General features: G+C 44.8%; 1 protein-coding gene across 1 annotated transcript in view; it reads right to left on the bottom strand.

Annotated features, from left to right (window-relative positions):
- Positions 1 to 20,839, bottom strand: part of GRHL3 (grainyhead like transcription factor 3) — a 49,109-nt gene that overhangs the window by 23,532 nt on the left and 4,738 nt on the right. The window contains exons 2-7 of the mRNA XM_063312560.1: positions 7,750 to 7,936; positions 6,508 to 6,569; positions 4,403 to 4,739; positions 1,420 to 1,493; positions 548 to 701; positions 215 to 326 (exon numbers count right to left, since the gene is read on the bottom strand). Of these exons, the coding sequence (XP_063168630.1) occupies positions 215 to 326; positions 548 to 701; positions 1,420 to 1,493; positions 4,403 to 4,739; positions 6,508 to 6,569; positions 7,750 to 7,936 (926 nt within the window). The remainder of the gene's footprint in view (positions 1 to 214; positions 327 to 547; positions 702 to 1,419; positions 1,494 to 4,402; positions 4,740 to 6,507; positions 6,570 to 7,749; positions 7,937 to 20,839) is intronic.

Below are 20,839 nucleotides of genomic sequence, written 5' to 3'. Positions count from 1 at the left end.
TAAACAGATGGAGGAGAAGGAGGGTCATGGAGGTGGGAAACAGAAATTAGCAGGAGTCCCTCCACCACAGTGGAAAATGGTCTGCTTCCCAGACCCATGGACATGAAGCAGTTCAAATAGAGTCTACCAGACAAGTTGTTTGGGAGAAGGCCCTCCTATCCATTTTTGTTCTGTCCTGGACAAGAAACCCTGAAGTAGTTATTACACTCCATACCAACATCGATGACTCTCTGTTTTGCTGTCGGTTGGCGCGAATGCCAATGTTTCCAGAATTTGAGTTGCTCCATCGGAATCTTTTCATTGTCAAAAACTACCATCACAACACTCTAGAAAAAGGGAAGGAAGCCAAAACAGACTCTATTAATTTCTACAAAGTGTTTATTTATAAATTCACTTGCAAAACCAAAACCAACTTTGGAGGAACATTCCAAGGTTGACAATCACTTTTGAAATCTCCATGGCTATTGGCTGGAATACCTCTGGCTTCTGAAAATGAACCCTCCAAAGGCCACACTTTTGGGTAGAAGCTTAGCCACAACTCACTTACCTTCACTTTATTTGAGGACAAGTGTGAACATTTGGCGTCTCCAACTGTCCTCAGAGTAACTGGGTAGAACTGTCCTTTGTTGAGGTACGCCATGGGTGAGTCACCTGACTTGATATGAATAGCTTTAGGAGATCCCAAGGTGTATTCAAAGTCACTGGAATGGAACCATGAGAGAGAGAGAGATTTTTTTACTTGGAAAAAAACACAAGGAATCACCCAACAGCCAACATGTTTTTCTTTAATGCTACAGCTACACCACTATAGTGAAACTACAAAGCTGGACAAATCCCAGTTCATGAGCCAACTAGAACTCTCGTCTGCTTAGGAGAGCTTAAAAAACAGCATCCACCAATAACCCATCCAACTTCTGTGCTGGTCTTCTTGTTTAAGGATTTTCAAAAGGTCACTGCAGTTGCCACAAGAGACTCTCTCTCCCTTGTGCCTCTGTTTCCTAGGTAATTGCGAATGGTGAAATGGTAGCGCCTCAGCAAGAAAGCTCCAAAGAGAGGGGACAGCCCAGGAACCAGGCGTTCCTGTCACTGGAGAACAGCTCATCCCTAATCTCTGCAGAGCTCCAGGATTTCAACTGGAAAACTGGATTGCAGAGGTTTTGGCTATACGACGGCTGAGCCGAAAATAGATTGGCTCTGTTGCTGAATGGAGCCATCACTGTGGGATCCCTGAAATGCAGCACTGATTCAGCTCTAAGACTATGTGTGGAAGTGCCCAACTGTTCTCAACTGAGCCCAACTTAGAGATTCAAAAAAGGGGGATAACCATGTACACCAGTGTAGGAAGTGCTTGGTTAAAAAAAACAACAGTCTTTTCTCTGCTGGAGGTTAAATAGCCCAGGAGAAAATCTTTGCACTTACCTCTTGGCATCACTGATGGAATAACCTTCTGAACATGGAGCTTCTGCCTTTAGGATATCGTTGAAGATCAAGGACTGCAAAGAACAAAACCAGAAAAGTTTGGTGTGAATTCTTTAGTATTTTGAAACCTCCCCAGCTGCCTTAGATCCAAGGCAAATTGGGTATGCAGAAATTTAGCAGATGAACCTTTGCTTGCATGGGGGAGCAGAGTAGCAAGGAAAAAAGCACCATCTCCTTAACTGTCTCAGGCAGCTGCTAAACAAGTAGGACAGCAGGGCAGACCAAGCTGGACCCACCCTGTACTCAGAACCACATAATCAGCCCTTGAATAAGAGAGTGCTATTTTTTGCAGCCTCCAGAACAGGTTCTTAGGAAGAGAGAGAGAGAATGAGAGCTGAAGTGTCTATGGATTAGATGCAGAAGGAGGAAAAGAATTTACTAACCTTACTCATTCCAATCCAAACCACTTCCTAGCAAGGAACCTGCTTATGAACTAGGAGCAAATATGAAAACGTGTTCTGGGTCTAGGTGTGAAGCAAAATGGTTGAGCAACCATGAGAAAAGGCAATGTTCCTCCCCAGAAGTCAGAGCTAATCCCACCACATCTTTCCTCTATCTGATGCTCTCTAGAAGTGTTGGAGTAGAATTTCCATCAGCACCCAGACCCAAAGGAAGGGATTTCCAAGAGCTGTAGTCCAACACAGCTGGAGAGCCAAGCTGGCAAGGTTGTTCAGACATTTTAAGTGGAAGGTTTTCCTTGGACCTCCAGTGTCTTTGCCTTCTGTCCTCAGCCACGTCTGCAAGGCTGTTGCTATTTGTAATTAGTACATAAAACATGGTATCCCAATGGAAGAAAACCAAAACAGCTTGGTGTGAATTGTTTTGTAGTTTGAAACCTGCCCAGCTTCCTTTAGATCCAAGGCAAACTGGATGAGGATAAAGAGAAGAGCAAGCAAGGCAAGAGAGAGTTCATGCAGACCATTAAGCCATAAACCATGGTTTACAAACCAAGGTGTTTGGGATCACACCACGCAAACCTAAGAGAAAGGAGGGGCGAGAGCTAGTGTGGCGAGTGATTAAGATGTTGGACTAGAAGCAGGGAGACCTGGGTTCTAATCCCCCCACACCCATGGAAGATCCCAGGGGGATTGTGGGCCTGCCACCCTCTCTCAGCCCAACAAACTTCATCAAGTTGTGGTTATGGGGAAAAACTAGAGGAGGGGTCACTCTGTATGCCATGTTGAGCTCCTGAGTGAAAGGCAGGCTATAAATCTAGCAGAAGATAAATAGCAACCTGGGACTTCTTGGATGCCAGTCTATTGCTGGACACTTTGGTACACTCTAGATTCCCTGATATTTTTAACTGAAGAATTGAATAGGAAATTGGCCTGCTGCAAAGCCGAACACAAACTTCTGGCTTGTTTATTGGCTGCAAGGCCTCTGGGCTCCACAGTGGTTTCTTTGGGATGGTAGAGAACTAATTTTGGAACAAGTTTCCCTTCTGGAAAATGAGTGACTGGTCATTTCCACCATGGCAGCCACTGGTCTTGTTCAGGCAGCTTGACTGAACAGGAGTAATCTCCCAGAGCAATCTACACATCCCCATCAATCAACTGCATGCTTCTGCCAATCAGCTGCTCAGTCCTGTACTGGCCATTTTCTAAGTCCATCCAGCCCCTGGAAAGGAGGCTTGTGAGTCCTGGTTTTTTTTTTTTTTTACAGAGGATCATAAAACAAGGATGTTTGCTTCCAAACTATCACCTTCCCCCACCCCAAAAAAGTAAGAACTGGTATATGTCTCTCTCTGGACAGGCAAGGGTCCCTCCCCATCCCCAATCCCCTTCTGTCCATCTGTCACTCTCCCTTGCCATGGAACCCCAAAAGGTAAAAAAGGAGATGAAGACAGAATCCCTAGGATAGCCCTGTTTCCTTTGAGCTGCTCTAGGACGCTGTTTCTGTCTTGGAGGTTTTAAGGATCCCTCAGTAACTTGTTCACATGATATAGCTGACCAGGAGTTAGCTATCAGGATTAATTGTGTTCACAGAATGTACAGATTCTCCCCTGGGCAGGCCATTTGGGACTGTACCTAACGCTTCCTCTGAGAATTCCAATCCAAATTATTTCCCAGTCCATAAAAGTGGCTTATCCTTGAACCAGGATGAAAGGAAACAGATCCCATCAGGATGCAGAGCCAGTAATTGCTAAGGGTGGACCAAGCCTCCATAATTTCCTTGTTTCTCAACTCTTTGCTCTTCTGCACTGGCCTGATGTGATGGAGAAGAGCAATTTAGAAATAAGCTGTAGCCACTCAACCAGTGTTCCTCAACCTTCGCAACTTCAAGGTGTGTGGACTTCAACTCCCAGAACTCCCCAGCCAGCCATGTAGGCTGGGGAATTCTGCGAGTTAAAGTCCACATATCGTAAAGTTGCTAAGGTTGAGAAACACTGCACTGAACGATATGATTAACTATAAGCAAGAAGGCTATTTAAAGAACAACTGAAGTTCCCCCCAAAACTCTACTTCATCCTGCTGAATCTTCATGACAACTGACTCGGTATGAAAGGGACACTCCTTTACACGCCTAATTACCACAATTTGTGCTGCTCCCATTTGTACCATACATGTCACATCCTGCACAGATGTGGGCAGAACCACACAACTTGGCTCCAAACCAGGCTGCTGGCCAAAAGATGGCCCTGCCTGGGTTCCACAAAACATCCTGAATTTCAAAACAAGCTGGACTTTATGCTACATATTAATACACAGTTTTCCCAAGTTTCCCAAACCTGGTGTCTTCCAGATATGCTGGATTACAGTTCCCATATCCCCCAGCTGTGATGGTTGGAGATTTTGGGAGTTGTGCTCCAACCCATCCGGATGCCACATGGTTAGGGAAGACTGACTTATTGATGTCACTGATGTACATTGCAGACCACCCTTGACTTGATAACATCAAGCAAGGACCTTGCATAAATTCTGACCTCCTCAGGGTCTTCTTTAAAGGTGCTATCTGGCTGCCATCTCTGCTGGGGTGGAGCCACATGGATGGCGTCAAAGAGGGAATTAAGCGAGCCATTGTCGTACATGTCTCCTGAAGTAATCATATAATTCTCAGGATTGGTCTCTAGTTTGCTGGGACCTGGAGGCAGAGCTGGTGGCTTGTGAGGAGAAGAGATGCCCTCAAATCCTAAACCATTCTTCTTGGGCAGGTCTGGATATTCTTGGTTCACGGAAACGTTTTCAGCCAGAAGCTTCATGAGCTGAGCAGAACTTTCAAAGGAAGAAATCTCTGGTTCGTACTCCATCCCATGGCAATGCCTAAAAGAGGAGGAGAAGCCAGGCAAAATGACTTAGCAACACAAGGCCGATGGAAGGACATTTAATGCAGGAATTTGTGGAGTGGCGGCTTACCAGGGCTAATCATATCTCCGCTTCGTAACTGTAAATCAGAACCTGATCAACTAATTCTTTCATTTTCATTCTGCTAAATGCAATGTTTACCATGCAGCCATTTCCAATATCCGTCCCTATTTAATGGACAGCAGCTGCACAGACCTTGAGTGCAAGTCCAGGTTCTCACAGGATTTTCCCACATCAGCCCTTTACAGTGCTACTGAGACTCTTCCCCAAAACTCTATGCAAGGCTGTAAGACAGGGATGGAGAACCCATGGCTGTCCAGAGAGAGCTCAACTACAATCCCCAGAATCCTGAGTGGAGCTGCTGGGAGTTGTACTACAGCAACCCCTGGAAGGCTGTAGGCTGCCTTTCCCTGCTGCAGGAGGTTTGGGAGATTTTGCTTGGTCCTGTCCACCATCTTGTTAATAATAATTATTTCAGTGCCAGGCCAACTCTGCCTTATTCCACGGTTCAGTTCTTTCCCCAGCCAAAGGTTCCAGCTGTTAGTCCTCTAGCTTGGCCCAGCAAACCACCCCACTCCCACCCCTACTTGCTTATCTTCAACTCCCATGCAGTTGTTCAGAAGCAGGTATAAAGCACCTAGCTGAAGGGTACACAGAGTCCAGAGAGATACCTACGGCCTGTTGAATCTCTCCAGGAGAAATTCCTGGAAAGCATGGAAGCCAAGAAGGATGAAAAAGTGGATGTAAATTGCTTTGAAAGCTGTTGAAGGAGAAAGCTATCACCCTTACAGGCCATGCAGGGATGTTGCAGAGATACTGCTGTTCCCAGTTCTCATGGCCCTTAGCTATCTAGGGGCCCCTGGTGAGATTCTAGCCTTATGCCAGAATCAAGAAAATAGCATTACAGAATCATCTTTTTACCCATCAAAACTACCGCTCTAAGGTCTGCCACACTCATTCCTATTGTCTAATGCAATTTCAGAAGAACTAAGACCTCTTCCATCCTCCCCAGCCATCATGATCTGTCTCCAGCAACTTTACAACTGACTTGGGTTGTTCTTCCAAGCACACCACCTCTGCCCCATATTTGAGCAGAGATTGCCTCTTTCCATATCTTTTGCAGGGGCTGCCAATCAGCTGCAGAATCCTCTTTCTCTGCCAGGAATAGCAAACTGTGTCCCACCAGATATTGCTGAACTACAGCGTCCAAGATCCTTTGCCATTAGGCATGCATGCTAGGGCTGCTGGGCATTCAAATACAGCAGCACCTGGCAAGCCACAGGTTGCCAGATTCTGCTGTATACATCTTCTGGAAGCATAGTAAAGCTTTTCAAAGCTCAAAATAGTTTATTGGGTGCATAACCAGCATGTTTTATCTGATCCTAGTCCAGGGATGGGAGCAAGGCAGGAAGAAACCAATCTACAATCTCAGCTTTCTGCTGTACGAGGACTGTCATGCAGGAGGTAGCCACAGACCCCAAAGCATGCAAATGGCTTTTTCTGTACTGCTGTGTTCTTCCCCCTGCCCCAAATCTGTCATAACCTGTCATCTAATAAGAAAATGTGGACTCCGGCCCTCCCATTGTCTTCACCTACTGACACACCTTTCAATTATTTTTTGAACTAAACAAACAGATGTTTTGTAGCATGGATTTATGAAGTCCTCCTTTGCTAGGAATAATAGGAATTCCTTCTTAAACAGTTTACAAACAGAGTTCTTTTTTACCTCTTCCCAACTTCACTGCGCACCGGTGTTCCAGATGGAAGGATTCGCTTTTCTTTTGGAACCTACCAAGGAGAAAAAAATAATAATAATAAACTTGGCCTGCAGATCAGGATGATATCCCAAGTGGACTCTCCATTGTCTAATCACAACTGTTCACAAAATGCGTTTAACTTGGTTGCCAAATTAACCACGCTTTCTAGGTTTGTATAATACATTGAGCTGCAAATATGAATCAGATGGTCTGGATTTGCATAACACTCTAAGGTACCCCCCCTCCAAACAAAAGTATGAACCAAGATTCACACAAACCAGGCTTAGCATGTTAGGTGAGTACAGACACCAGTTTTATAACTGACCAGGTAAAGTGTGTTGTGTGAGTGCTGCTGCAGTCAATCCATCTGCTGGGAGGTCAAGATTGTTATCTTTGCCTTGATAATCAATATTCTATTAATTTTTTTGATAATCAATATTCTACCATCACCCTGTCTACTGCGCCTTCACTTCCTTGCAAAAAGCATTAAGTACGCATTCACCAGAAGGTTGCCTACCCTTGCTATGGAAATAGCAATGAAAATTATTTCTTTTATATATTAAAAAAAACAACAACCTTGAGATTCAACCAACAGATAAGGCATGGCCATCTTGAGTAGCATTCTAGGTAAAAAGGTGGGTTATAAATGGAATTTTTCATAATCCCACTAAAATAGCCTTCTTCAACCTGGTATCCTCCAGAAGTAGGACTACAGCACCCACAATTCCATTGGTCATGGTGGCTAGGGTTGGTGGGAGTTAAAGTCTAACACATTTGGAGGATAAAATGATAGAGAAGAATGTTATAAAGAATCTCTTGTGATATGAAGAAAGGTGCAGAAATTTGCATGTTTTCTTGTGGTGTGCAGTGAGGCCCCTATAGATGGTTACAGAGCCTTAAGTTACTCCTGTAAGAGCAACATGGTGCCTCTAGGCACTGATGTGCCCCATGTCATTTCTTTGGGTGACCAGCAGCCTCTTGCCCTAGCTGACATGTGAACGGTTGTTTGAATGAAGTGGGAAGCTGGCACACTGCAAAGCCAAACACCAGCCTTTAGCATCATGTTTATTTGCCACAATACAAAGGACTTCTGCTCAATTGGCATTTGGGGACTTGCCAGGCCTGCTGTGGCAGCCATTTTGTGGGCGCACCCACCAGATTCTCATAACACCCCCCAAGGCTGCCTCCCCTGCACTGATTGCTCTTCATACCATATAATAGTCGTAGAGGAGACTCAGGGCTGCCACACTGTCATCATCGCCGTTCACTCTCATCATGGCCTTGGTGGCAGCCGTTAGAGGGTTCTCAAGATACGTCTTCCAAGCTTCATCTTCGTTCACATAGGAGTACTTCTGCAGGCCCATCCCGTCGTTTTTCAGAAGACGCACAGACATGAAGCTGAATGGAAACACAAAGAGACACGTCGATCTCCAGGATGTTTCCAAGGGGAAGTTGAACCAGAGACATCCTTTGGGGTGGCTGTTTGCATAAAAGCTCTGTGGGATCTTGGGGCGAGATACAGAGAACTGAATATATGAGCAAAATGAGTAACCCTGTTCTTGGTGTGTTCTCATCCCCTCCTTGGCTTGCCCGTTCCTGCACTTTCTCACAGTCATAGATTATGCAATTTGTTGTGCTTTTATTGTTTTATCTTTTAATTGTGAGCTGCCCTAGGAGTTCTAGATGGGTGGGATTTCATTATTGGTTAAAAAGAAACATGCTATTAGCGAAACTTCAGACTGAGTCCTGAAAGATTGTCTCGAGCCAAACTGGGTGACTGTGGCTCAAGTTTTGAGAAGTATCTTTACTGAACTAATGGTAGATCGGTTTAGCAACAATGACAACCAAAGACATTTCTGTCATGTCTTTCAGTAAAAGAACTTTCAAGATGTGTATGCTAAAACAAACTACAGCAATAAAACAGAAGTAATTAAACAGCTCCAACAGCAGACAGAGGAGACAGACAATAAAACTTATCTTCAACAAATCCACCCAAGAGACTACAATTAAAACAGCAGTCAAGAATTATTCATTGAAACCTTACCGAATAAAGCTAGGGTTTACAGGAGAGTTGAAAAAAAATAAAAATAAAGCTAATACAAAATACAAGCTGTTTTTGAGGAATAAAACATTACAATGATGGTGCCAAACCCAAGAAGCTCTGTCTCTGTTAACTGTCCACTTCTAGAAGAAGGTCTCTAATGAAGATTAAAATAGTGGACATGTTTCTTTGTGCTGTACAGTATTTTAGATCAAAGCCAAGAGCCTGAATTGTGCTCAGGAGGAAACCTAACACCAGCATTGACAAAATACATGAGGCATGTGCCTATTTTTCTTGTGTTATCTTTTTTTAACACCCCACCCTGAAACCTTGAATCATAACAATTTTTGGCAGCCTAATCTTTAGCACTTCCAAGGATCACAGTCCACCCCCCGCCCACCATTCTAGAGTGGGTCTTTCCATCTGAGCTGGCCACTGGTTCTCACATTTGCTGTTCTGGTGAGGATTTTGTTTGGACACGGATGTCCTCCACAAGTTCTTTAGATGTTCTTCAGTTCCAACCTTCTGGTTTTCTGCCTTCTCTCCTTTGGGAAGCTATGGCTCAGTTTCCCTCTTTCACACCCTCTTTGAGTTAATTGCCTCTTAATGTGATTACATCAAGGGCAGACTATGACATTCTCATGATGCGGTTATTAATCTGAACAAAGGCCTGGAACGGTTCCTGCAAAATGTTTTGAAATGCAAAAGAGAGGGGAAAATGGATGTGCCCTGTATGGCCTAACACCCTTGCTTTTGCTTTGCCAAATGTTCAGCTGATTATTCAGTTTCTGGGATTTGCATTTCTCCCCAAAGGCACGGGATGATTCTACAGCAACAGAAAGGCTAGCAGCTATGAAATATGCAGATACTCTGAATAAGACTCCTGTCCTGTCTTCTGAAAGACATCCAAGAGGAAGATTACTAAAATGTTAGTTTGTCTGGCATGATCCACAATTTTGTAATCTCCTTGGGGCCTTGGATGGCGGGGGCTGCATGCAACATTTTTTGAGCAGGTCTCAGAAGATGAAGCAATGATTCCTGTAAGTGGGACCATCTCATGTACATGGTTAGGGCTGTGATTTTTCCCCCCCTCCCTTGATTTGGGGGTGAATTTTTGATTGTTAAAATTGTGTTGAGCTCTCAGTATTTTCTGGCATAGCCCTCCATGTTTGCACACTTCATTGCTCAAAATGGCAGGAAGCCATGCTGCTGACTTTCAACAACAGCAGTCAAAGGGGATGGGTGGGGACCCCGTAAAAGAAACTTAGTCTCTGCATGCGGCCTTGGGGCTGCAGTTTGCTCATCCCTGGATTACTATGATCTGTTAATTAATGGGGCTATCCTTGAAGAAGGTGCAGACACACTGGCAGGTGCACAAGATAGTAGCATTAAATTTTATATGGAACCACCCAGGATCCTCCCTTGTTCTCACTGAATTGAGCTTCATTTCTGCACTCAGTTCAAACTGCTGGTTTGGGGTTACAAAGGTCTATCTGGGATCTCTGTATCTAAATTTACCCTTTCCAACCAGATGTTCCCCACCATCATGACAGCTGGAACTATAACATCAATACATCCAGAGAGCAACTGATAACAGAAATCTGACCTAAAGAGTAGTCTGTGATTCAATTTCTTATATTATAAGATCATCAATGGAAGCTTTTCACTGAAGACATTCTCCAGTTAAAACAAAAAAGGGAAACAGGCCTTGAGGGATGGCTTCTGATCCTCTAACACGCGTCCTACACAGGACTGCCTGACACTCACATACAAGGGAAATACTTTCCTTCCTAGCCCTTTTAATATTGCCAACAGGATGTCCAGGTGGGTCAGACTACAATCTTCGTAAGTCTCATCTTAGCATGGAAAGTAATGCAACATGCCTAGAGGACACCATGTTGGGGAAAGTTGGGCTACAAGCTCTTCATGGAAGGAACTTGGTTTTGTTCATTTGTTTGTGTTTGTTCCTGGTTCCAGGGAAGTCATGAAGCTATACTTCTATGCCCCCCCCATGCCCATTTTTGTAGGGCCTCTCTAGGACACTGTCACAGAAGACAGAGGAGTGAACCAGCCAGATGGTCAGCCATTAGGGAATCCTTGAGGATTAATTAGTGGCATCAATTAAACTGCTCTTATTTTTACTGTTCATTACTTTCCACCCCCAATATATCCAACTCAGTGCCTGAAGTACCCTACATTTTCTTTATTTCAGATGTTCAGATTGCGGGTGGTCACAGTGGTACCACAAACACATGAACTCCACAGCTGGGAGTTGTCAGCAGGCTTGGGGAGTCCCACACTTTGCAGAAGTGGAAATCCAGAAAGTGTATGAGTAAAACCTCACCCCAACAAGGATTATTTGTGGCTCTTGGGGGACTGGGACTAACTGGGACATAGGAATGGAGCACAGTATCCAGGGAAAAAAAGCAGAGTGAATTCTAAAGAGGAGCCCTTCTTACTGCAAGTTTGGTGGCAGGTTCCATAGGATACACAACTGTTAAAGGTATAAGATTCCTATTCCTCTTATCCTGGTTCACACAGGGATTATTAACTAAATCACAGTAGCTGGATGTACCCAGTAAGCGCTAAAACATGGTAGGTTTACACAAAACCCTAAGCTATGGTTTTGTTTCAGCATGAATGATTGAATCAGCCACAGTTGGGTTCTTACCAGAGGGGCCCTCAAGGGAGGTCGAAGAGTCAGGGTGGCAGTCAGAACCATGCAATCAAAGCCCCTCCCCTTTTCAATAGGCATCGATGCACACAAAAAAGGGGCGGGGGGTGATCGCAGCGGTTTGCAGCTGCTGTCTTGACTTGTGTCCCATCACAACAAAACACAATTTACAAATCAGGAAAGCTACAGGTGTATGACAGGCTGTGTCCAGCAAAACAAGCTACATTCCCGCACTGCAGGGTATGATGAAGCGGGCCCATATCTGACATCAGCCAAGGCACACGAAGAGAACCAAACTCTTCCTTCTCTCCTCCTTTACAGACCTGATCTGAATCCACAGCCCCGGCACGTTGTGATTGGAATAACGAAAGCAATGCTGGATTTGGGAGGGTCCACGTTCAGTTCCCTGGATAACCATGTCATCTGCAGGGTGTTCTTGAGTCAGTCACCATTTCTGGGCATAGTTTACATCCAGGTTTGTTTGCAAGGAGAGAAAGGTTTGGAGGTGGGGGCCAAGAAGCTCCCTGCTGCTTTGATTTTCCGCAGTGGAAAAGAGGACAGGCTGCAGATCAAACCAAGCTCCAGTGCCAGGGGGAGAGAGGGAACTGCATCTGGGTTGCCAAGCCCCACCCTTGGGTGCTTCTCCACTTAGAGAGGCCCTGTGGCTCAAGGGCAAGACTTTTTCTCAGATCACCCTCCACTCCGCCATCCTGGAGTCAACCAGCAGCTATTACGAGTTGCTAATGACAGTTACGAATCGTGGGTGGGTACTTGGATAAGTCTTGCTTATGTCAGGGGTGGCAGAGAAGGGGAGATAGGATGGACCCCAGACCCCCATCCAGTTCATTGTTAGAGCTCCAGACCAGCCAGTCTCGTCTGGACAAAGCATGGGCTGCCATATATAGGCTTCACAAATTTAGATGACCACTAGAGAGCAAGAAAGGGATACCCCCCCCCCCTCAGCTCTTTCTGCTCATCTGGATTTCTCCAGCCCAGATGCAGTAGCAACAACAAACAGCCTTTTCAAGACTCTGAGTGAATTAAGGTGAACTTATTCATTTGAACCCATCCCTTCCTTCCACAATATCTAATTTCAGTGTCATCCCCAACCCCCGTCCCCATGGTTCTTCGTCCATTGGGGTCAAAGGCTGAGCAAATGGGAAATCCACAATACTGGAAAAACTCTTTGGCTTCTATTTTAATGGAACAGATTGGCTGCAGAAGACCATGAGTGTCCAGATAAATATTTTTCAGGCCCCAGGCAGTTCTTGTTGGAAGCCCGCCATCCCCAGCTGCTCCTTCAATTCTTCCATCCACTCTCTTTTGTTCCTGAATATACTTCATGGTATTGGAGATAATATCAGCAATTCAAAATGCAACTTGCTGGATTTGAAATAAAAGAAATGCAGATGCCTTAATTTGAGTGTTTTCATTTAAAGAACATGTCCTAGCCCAGCACGGGCAGAGACTGGAGTAAGGAAGAATATGTTCATCCCAGGCTGGTCTATGGATAGAGGACAAGAGCCGGGCCCTAATAATAATAATGCTAAACCGCTGTTTTAGGTTGCAAAAGCAGAAATCACCAGGGAGCATCAAGGCAGACATAACCATCATCCTCTTCCCAAAATCAGATAGCTTGTGCATGTCTAAGCCAGCTTGCTATGTCATTCCACATCAGAGTACACCCATGCCTATGTTCCACAAAGGTTTCAGGATTGTGTATTTTTGAAAATGTCTAATTCACAAGAGTTGCCAAGTAAACTAGTTGCTAATTCACAGGTAAAACAACAGCCTATCAGTCTGCAGAAAGCATCCAGAACTTTCTTTGTAGCTGAGTCATAGGTCAGCTACTGGCTCAAACTATGGCTAAAAGCACAGGAAGCTTGTTGAAACAACAAAAAAGCTGTGTCCCTCTCACTTCCTGCCCCCCCCCCCCGCCAAATTACACATCAAGGCTTAGCTATGTCAGTTGCACTTTAAAATAAAACAAAATTTGCTCTTTTACTGGCCACGAAACAAAAGCCCATCATGTCTTTTGTGCTTCCAAAGACCACCTTCATGATGGTTTCTCAGCAGGGGCCATCAGAGGAATGCAGTGGCCTGCACAGTTTTGTGCAAGTCTAGATTTGCACATGTGTCACCTCCTTTACAGGAGCTGCATTGGTTGCCAGTTTGCTTCCCGGTCCAATTCAAGGTGCTGGTTACCACCTGGCTTGGGGCCTAGTTATCTGAAGGACCAGCTCACCCCAGTCACATCTACCTGGCCCACCAGAGGAGAGGGGCAAGGTATGTTGCAGGTCCCTTCTGTGAGGAAAGTTCTTCTAGTGGGACCACGAAAAAGGTCCTTCTCCATGGTGGCTCCCTCCCTGTGGAACGTCATTCCCCCAGAGATAAGATTGGCCCCCACCTTGATACTTTTCTGGAAGGCCCTGAAGTTGTGGGTCTGTCAGCGAGCCTGGGGACCCCAGGTTGAGATGGAGCTGATCGAGTGGCTGATTTGATTGCGTCTGTAGCCACCGCTGGGGGTGGGTTGATGGGTTTCTTATACTGTGGATTTTAATTCTGTAAGCCACCTGGAGTCACCGGGTGTTGAGTTGAGTGGCCATATACATTTATCAAATAAATAAATAAATACTGCAAAACATCGACACTCAAACTGTCTAAGAGGAAACAGTTCCAGAGTTTGATTTGCTCCCTTTACAGTATCCCCCCCTCACCCCTCACCGCCTCTCCCAACGGGACATGGGACTAATGCTAGTTAGTTTCACTCACGGCATAAAAACTCTTAACAGGTGGGTTTTTTGTGATTTTTTTTTTTAGTGCGAGTTTCGTTGTCTTTAAAATTTTCTCACGCAGCCGTTCCTCCTTTCCAGTGCCGCCCCGGCTGTCTCCAGTGGAGCACCCCATGGAATGACTCAGGTTTCCACCACCGTTGACTCCGTTTAATCCTGTTCAGACAAGAACCTTCAGCCAGACTAAATATTCATATGACAAGCAGCAGAGAGAAAGGTGAAGGGGATTCAGCAACTGGGCAATTTCCCTTCTGGCCTTGGCCCTGGTCTGCTCCTGCCTTCTTTTTTGACATTTACCGCTTTTAATTAGATTCCCAGGGGTCTTTTTAAGTGCACAAAGTTAAGAGGACATACACGGAATCTGTCAAAAGCTGCAGAACTAATCTGGACGAAATCACTCCAAATTCAAAATTCTTGCTTTGGGGTGGGTTCATGCAGCTTGGGATTTGTTTGATGTGAATTTCACGTGTGCCAATCAGCCACTGGGTTTAGTAAATGATGGTTTTCTGGCTAAGCAGGTTGGGTGAACCCCAACAACTGTGGTTTGTTCAGGAAATCATGACAGCTTAGCATCATATGTCATTGTGGTTGTTGTTGTTGTTGTTATTTATTCGGTTTGAACCTAGTAACTGGCTGAATGGTTTACATACCCTATTCTGTAAAATAATCTTAAACACAAACATAAGAACCAGGCAAACAACAAAGAAGTCACAATTCTATGCTAGGGACAATAAACAGACTCAGTTCTAATAGAACACTCTATTCCAAGAATGAAACACTTTATGATATACCTGCCCCAAGGCTTGCTAGAAAAGCCAGCTTTTAATTGTATTGTTTATAATTTCGCTTCAAAATGTAGCATGCTAGTTTGACACCCTCCTGTTCATTCTGCCCTGAATGTCTATTCTGGTTTTGCTTTGTCAGCATCTGTTTTGGCATACCAGCTCTGGGCCCAAAAAAAATTCAGAGGCCCACTAGATGGCAACAAAGAGTTGGGGTTTGGGGTATCTCCCTGTTACCACCTAGTGGCTGTCTGGGGTTTGGGAGCCCAGAGAGAGTATGCCTACCTCTGTGCCTTGCTGGGAACCAGCCAAAGTCATGTCCTCCCACACTCAACAAATAAAAAAACAAACATACTTAGAGCACATATGAGTTGGACCATACACCATAGTGTGATCTGTAGACCTAAGTCATGTGGGGCTTACTAAACAACCCATGGCTTGAGGTTACATGTGATCCTGTCTTTCTTCTGTTCTCTCTGAAGCTGTGGACCATCACTGTCACAACAGTGAGCCAGTTTGGTCTAGTGGCAAAGGCGCTGGGCTAAAAACCAGGAGTCTGTGAGTTCCAGTCCCGCCTTAGGCATGAAAGCTGGCGGGATGACCTTGGGCCAGTCACTCCCTCTCAGCCCCACTCGGTGCAATGTAGACTAGCCTCCTCGTGGTGCACCCCGGGCAACGCGACTTGTCACGGCTAAATAGTCTACACATCTGGCTGCTGGACCTCACAAGGATTTTCCAGCAAATAAAAAAGCAGCATGAACACTGAACTGCTACACCATACAATTAAAAAAAAAACGGTCACAATATCTAGCTGGTGGACCTCCTCCTCCACTACAGAAGCCTAATGCAGATTTATAACCTATGTGCTGCTTTTCAGCAATACATCGACACCAACTAAAAATGGATGGGTTTCCTCTTTGCTTTTTAACTTCTGCTTAGGAAAATCCCTGTTTTGACAATAATTCCACAATCTTTTCTTTTAAAAAAATACTTATTTGAAATGTGTAGAAAAGAATAAATAAATATATTGTTGTCATAAACATCTATTTGTACTGCCCAATCTTTCATTACGTTGCATAGCATCCTAAAAGGTAGGATGTGAACTGTAGATCCAATATTGCATCTAAATAAAAGTAAATTGGTTATTCTAAAAATAACAAATCAATCAGACCAAATATTCCCATTATTCACATGCTATAAAACTATGTAAATATGAAGACACTCTGTTGCTGGTACACACACACACACACACACACACACACGCCCGTTGCCCATTTAACTTTTCTTTAAGTCTGAAACAGGGCAGGAATGAGCCTCAGGTAATGCCCCCAATTGCCTTAAGAAGGCTTCCCATCCCATCCCAACCCCACCTTTTTTCTACCTCCCAAAGTTTGTCATGCGAATGTCAGTCTTTGGGAAATTTGGTTTGGTAAAACAAACTTTCTTTTTTCACAAGCTTGTTCTCTTTTGTGTAGCTGTCAGGCAGAGAGGGGCGAGTAACAGGGGGTGTAGGAGATCCACCTTGTCAACAAAGACAGAGACAAGCTGGCCTGTCTTCCAACTTGGGCAGAAAGAAGAGAGCAGAACCATCTAAGTCAACCATCTAAGTCAAATAGAAAGTTGGGAAAGGCTGAGATTGGCTAGCCACTTCCATCTCATCTACCAGGAGCCACAAGGCTCTAACCCAGTGTTTCTCAACCTCAGTACTTTAAGATGTGTGGACTTCAACTCCCAGAATTCCCCAGCCATAGCTGAGTTGAAGTTAAAGTTGCTGAGGCTGAGAAATATTGCTCTATCCTCACCATGCTAGATTGCATCCCAACCTGCCAGACCCCAAGCAATTGCATTCCATTCACACGTTTAACTTGGCTAGTAGAGATGTGTGCAGGATATGGTGAAAAAAAGTCAAGATGGTGGCCACAACAGTGTGATTGAAGCTCTGCCTGTTTTTTATGTGCGACCCACATAAAAAGGTGGAACTCCAATCTTTGTGGCCACCATCTTAATAATTTTTCATCTACCCTGTGGATGGCCCCATTGGTTAATTAATTAGTCTACTTTCTAGCTTTGTGAAATGTAGTGAATGATAAACTAACCAAGAGGCTTGGATTCACACAGCGCAATAAGTTCCCCCACCTGCCACATATCTCACCAAGGTTAAAACTAACTGAGCGTGTTGTATGAATGCAGTTGCTAGGCTTGTAACTGACCCAGCTAAGTATGTTGGGTGTTCTTACTACCCGATGAATCTCACCCTAGCTAACCACATTCTAGGCCTGTGGGGTTAGTAGACGATTCACTGTTTGCGCAAACCCAGATAATTAGATTGAATAAACCATGGTTCACTTAACCATAGGCAAGCATACCCTGTGAACACCACCTCCCTCTTTTTATGACCAATATTTGTCTCCTGAATTCTAGAGTCTAAACCTGGGAGAGGCAAACGGAATGTAGGGGAATTGTGTGAAACTTTGTCTGAAACAAGGTGTGGAGCGTCAGCATGTGGGCAGGGATGGATGTTCCACTGATATGCAATCTGGGACAAAATTTCTTGTGAAATGTTTCACAATAAGGAAAAGTTTAACTGTGCCCCTTTTCTACTTTGGAAACTGGGATTTGCTATGTTTGTTTCAAGACCCGGCGAGAGTAAGAGGACACTTCATTTTAACATTCCCGGAAAAAAAAATTCCTCCTTGCTCTCAGCTTTCATAAACCAATACAAGAGGAATGGAAGCCCTATAATCCTGACATATCCCTGCCTGTTGGCCATGCCTTTTGAGGATGATGGGAACGGGAGTCCAATAACATTTGAAACTTCAGTTGCCTGGCTAGGGAATTCTGGGAGTTGAAGTCTACCCATGCTGATTGGGGAATTCTGGGAGTTGGAAGTCCACCCATGCTGGCTGGAGAATTCTGGGAGTTGAAGTCCATTCATGCTGCCTGGGGAATTCTGGGAGTTGAAGACCACACATCTACAAGTTGCCAAAGTTGAGAAACACTGGGTTAGAGACAAAAATGGACTGGTATCATTATTATACAAGCACCAATGTGGCAGGGTGACATTGTTGGAGTAGGGAAGGCCAGGTTTAGATCCCCACTTAGCCAGGAAGTTGCAAGTAGCTCAGTTGCTATTGCTCCACCTTCCCTACCTCACAGGGACTTTGTGAAGATCAAAACAGAGGGGAGGAGAGTACAGAGGCTGCCTTGAGTCCTGGAGGAAATGCAGGCTAGAAATGTAAGACATTCGCACACACACTCTCTTCTCCGTGCCACCTTTGGAAGTCCCTGTGAGATTCCTCCAACTCCCTACAGCAGACATGCTATTCAGTCTCAGGTTACGCAGATTCTGTTTGGAGATTAAATCAGAAGACACTTCAATAGATTTGCTGAATCAAATCAGTGGAATGATCTGCTTCTGCACAAGCACCACGAATAATGGAAAAATCCCAAAGGTCATTTGCACAACCATACCAGCTATAGATGTGCCAATGTTCCTGTGGTTCTCTGCACACAAACACAAAAATCTTCAGGTGTGTATCTGGTTACTGGCAAGGTGCATATAACCAGGGTATCCAACTGGGACTGTGGCCCACAAGGAAGCAGCTGCTTGTGCAGAGTGCTAAACCAAGTTTGGGCCTAGATTGCTCAGTTGCTTCTCATTAAGAAGGACTTATGGTTACCTTGCTTTTGGGAAGTGCCAACTTCAATTCTCAGCCTCACCAGGGAGGGCTTTGAAAATACCCTCCAGAAATTCAAGAAACAGTCATTAAACTCTCGGTAGAGAGGTCTGACAAGCAAAATGGCAATTTTACTAGCATTGGGTTGAGTTCCCCACTGTTGCCAAGTACAGTTGGAAAAACTCCAGCCAGAAAACCTGGAGAACTTTTGCAATCCGCATTGACAGTCTGGGCCAGATGACTGCTCAATCCTGCATTGAGGAAAAGGTGAAGGGGCAAAATTTCATTGACTTGAGCTTGACTCCTGATCTTCATGGACACATTTTGGCAATCATGCACAAGTGTTTTCGGGCAATTGCCTTCTTCTGGGATGTTTCTGACTTCCTAGTCTGGCCTCTCGTCCTAGCAAGCTCCCATCCAAATAGCAACCAGCTTTGATCTTGCTTAGCTTTTCTGAGATCAGCCAAGGTCAGCCAAGCATTGAGCTGGTACCTGATGCTGAACCACTGTGTGGTAACATTTGCACAAAGAAATCCAGCCCTGCGTCCTCCAGTGTTGCCACCCATTCACCCCCACCATGCCCTTGTGGGTGTGGTTAGCAAAAACCTGCCCACGCCTCTGTTCATAACCCATGGCCTATAAATGTCAGGGTCTTGTCCACAAAACACACTACTACAAAACCAAACATTTAGCAGGTTGTGTGAACCCAATCAATTCAAGCCAGTTTCCTTGGTTCCCATCATTTATCTTCTCCCTCACACAATTAATGGGGCTTATATTAATGCTAATTCAAGCACTGTCCTGGCTTCATGTTTAAATATATATATAAGAAGCCCTGCTAGTTTGGAAGAAAGTCAACAGCCAGTATCCATTTCAAAATCCTGCATCTCTCAAGTAGAGGGGTCCTGTGGAAGACCATCAGCGATTCCTGTTACAAGCCTCACCTATGAGAACCCATTGCCTTCAGCGTAACAGGCAGGGGAGACTTGCGTTAGATACAAAAGAAATGCACACCAGCAACTGTGCAGTTTAAATGCCTAGTTTGTCAGTTAAGACAAGCTCATCTGCAAACTCTTTCCTAACTTTAGAGAAACAAATGTCTTTCTTTTTTTCCTGAAAAAAAAAAAGAAAAAAAGGGAAGGGGAAGACATTCACCCATGAGGTCTCTGTCTCCCTGTCTCTGTCTCTGTCTTTCTCTCACACACACAATGAGAGGGAGAGAGAGAGAGCCTGGCTGGAAATAGATCTGGGATGAGCCCTCTTGCACATTAATAAAAGGCTTTAACCTTTCCATTCACCAAAAGCATAACTCAACATTTCAAGAGCACGCCTTGCTGCATGACAAAAATTTGCTCCTGGCAATCATGGTTTCGACCACAAACCACAGCGGGGAGCAGTTCTTGGTTAACTCCTTCAAGGCCAGTAGTTCTTGCGGCACATATCAGGGCTTTCCCCTGACACTTTAGGAAATGGCAGCTGGGTGGCGGGACCCCATCCCTGGGAGAGCAGGCAGGGAGGGGAAGATGGGCAACAGTCAGGTGGCAGGGAATTCTCAGAGCTAAAATCCATCCCATCCAATAACTTCCCAGGTTCTGGTTTGGGATAAAAGCTGAGTAGGCATGTTCCTGTGTAACCACCCCTATTTTGGATCTCATAGGCAAAGAGCAGCGGAGACAATGAAAAATGCCTCAATTGCAGAATTGGAAATACATAAATAAAAATGCAAAGGGAAGTATTGCAGACATGAGTTTCTTAGAGGTTTTCTGTGGGGGGGCAGTATTTTTGAGTTGCTTTTTTTAAAAGGGTGCTATATCTGTTCTGTGGCTGATACAACACTTTGTTTTCAAAACTGCATAGCTGATGTGGACAATCATTCTACTACTGGAGTTGCATGGTGAGAAAGGGCTTGGCATTAGATTTACACCTCATTTTTCATTCAGGAACTCCAGGGGGCATACATGCTCCCTCCTCACATTTTTCCCACAACAACATCTGGGTGAGGTAGGCTGAATTGAGAGAGGGGGGCTGGTCCAAAGTCAGCCATAGAGTATCTGTGGCTATGGGGGGACTCAAAGCGGTGTCTTCCCACTCTTAACCCAGCACTTTCACCATTACATCAGGCTGCATGTTGCCCATGCAGGGGGATCTACAGGAAAGGGGTCCAAAAAGTAAAGATGGCAACACCAAAAAGGGGTGGGGCTTTGATTGCATGGTTGTGGCTGTGATTTTAGCTTTTTTGACCCTACCCCTGTGGAACCCACCTTTATTTGGGTGTGAAAGGACACCCCCTCCCCCAATGTGCCTGATATAAAGACAGTCATAGCCAGCTTTCTTC

Source organism: Candoia aspera, chromosome 10 (genome assembly GCF_035149785.1).
Source record: "Candoia aspera isolate rCanAsp1 chromosome 10, rCanAsp1.hap2, whole genome shotgun sequence".
Taxonomy (NCBI): Eukaryota; Metazoa; Chordata; class Lepidosauria; order Squamata; family Boidae; genus Candoia; species Candoia aspera.
Note: the sequence above shows the minus strand (reverse complement) of the source record. Positions and strands in the feature narration are given on the sequence as shown.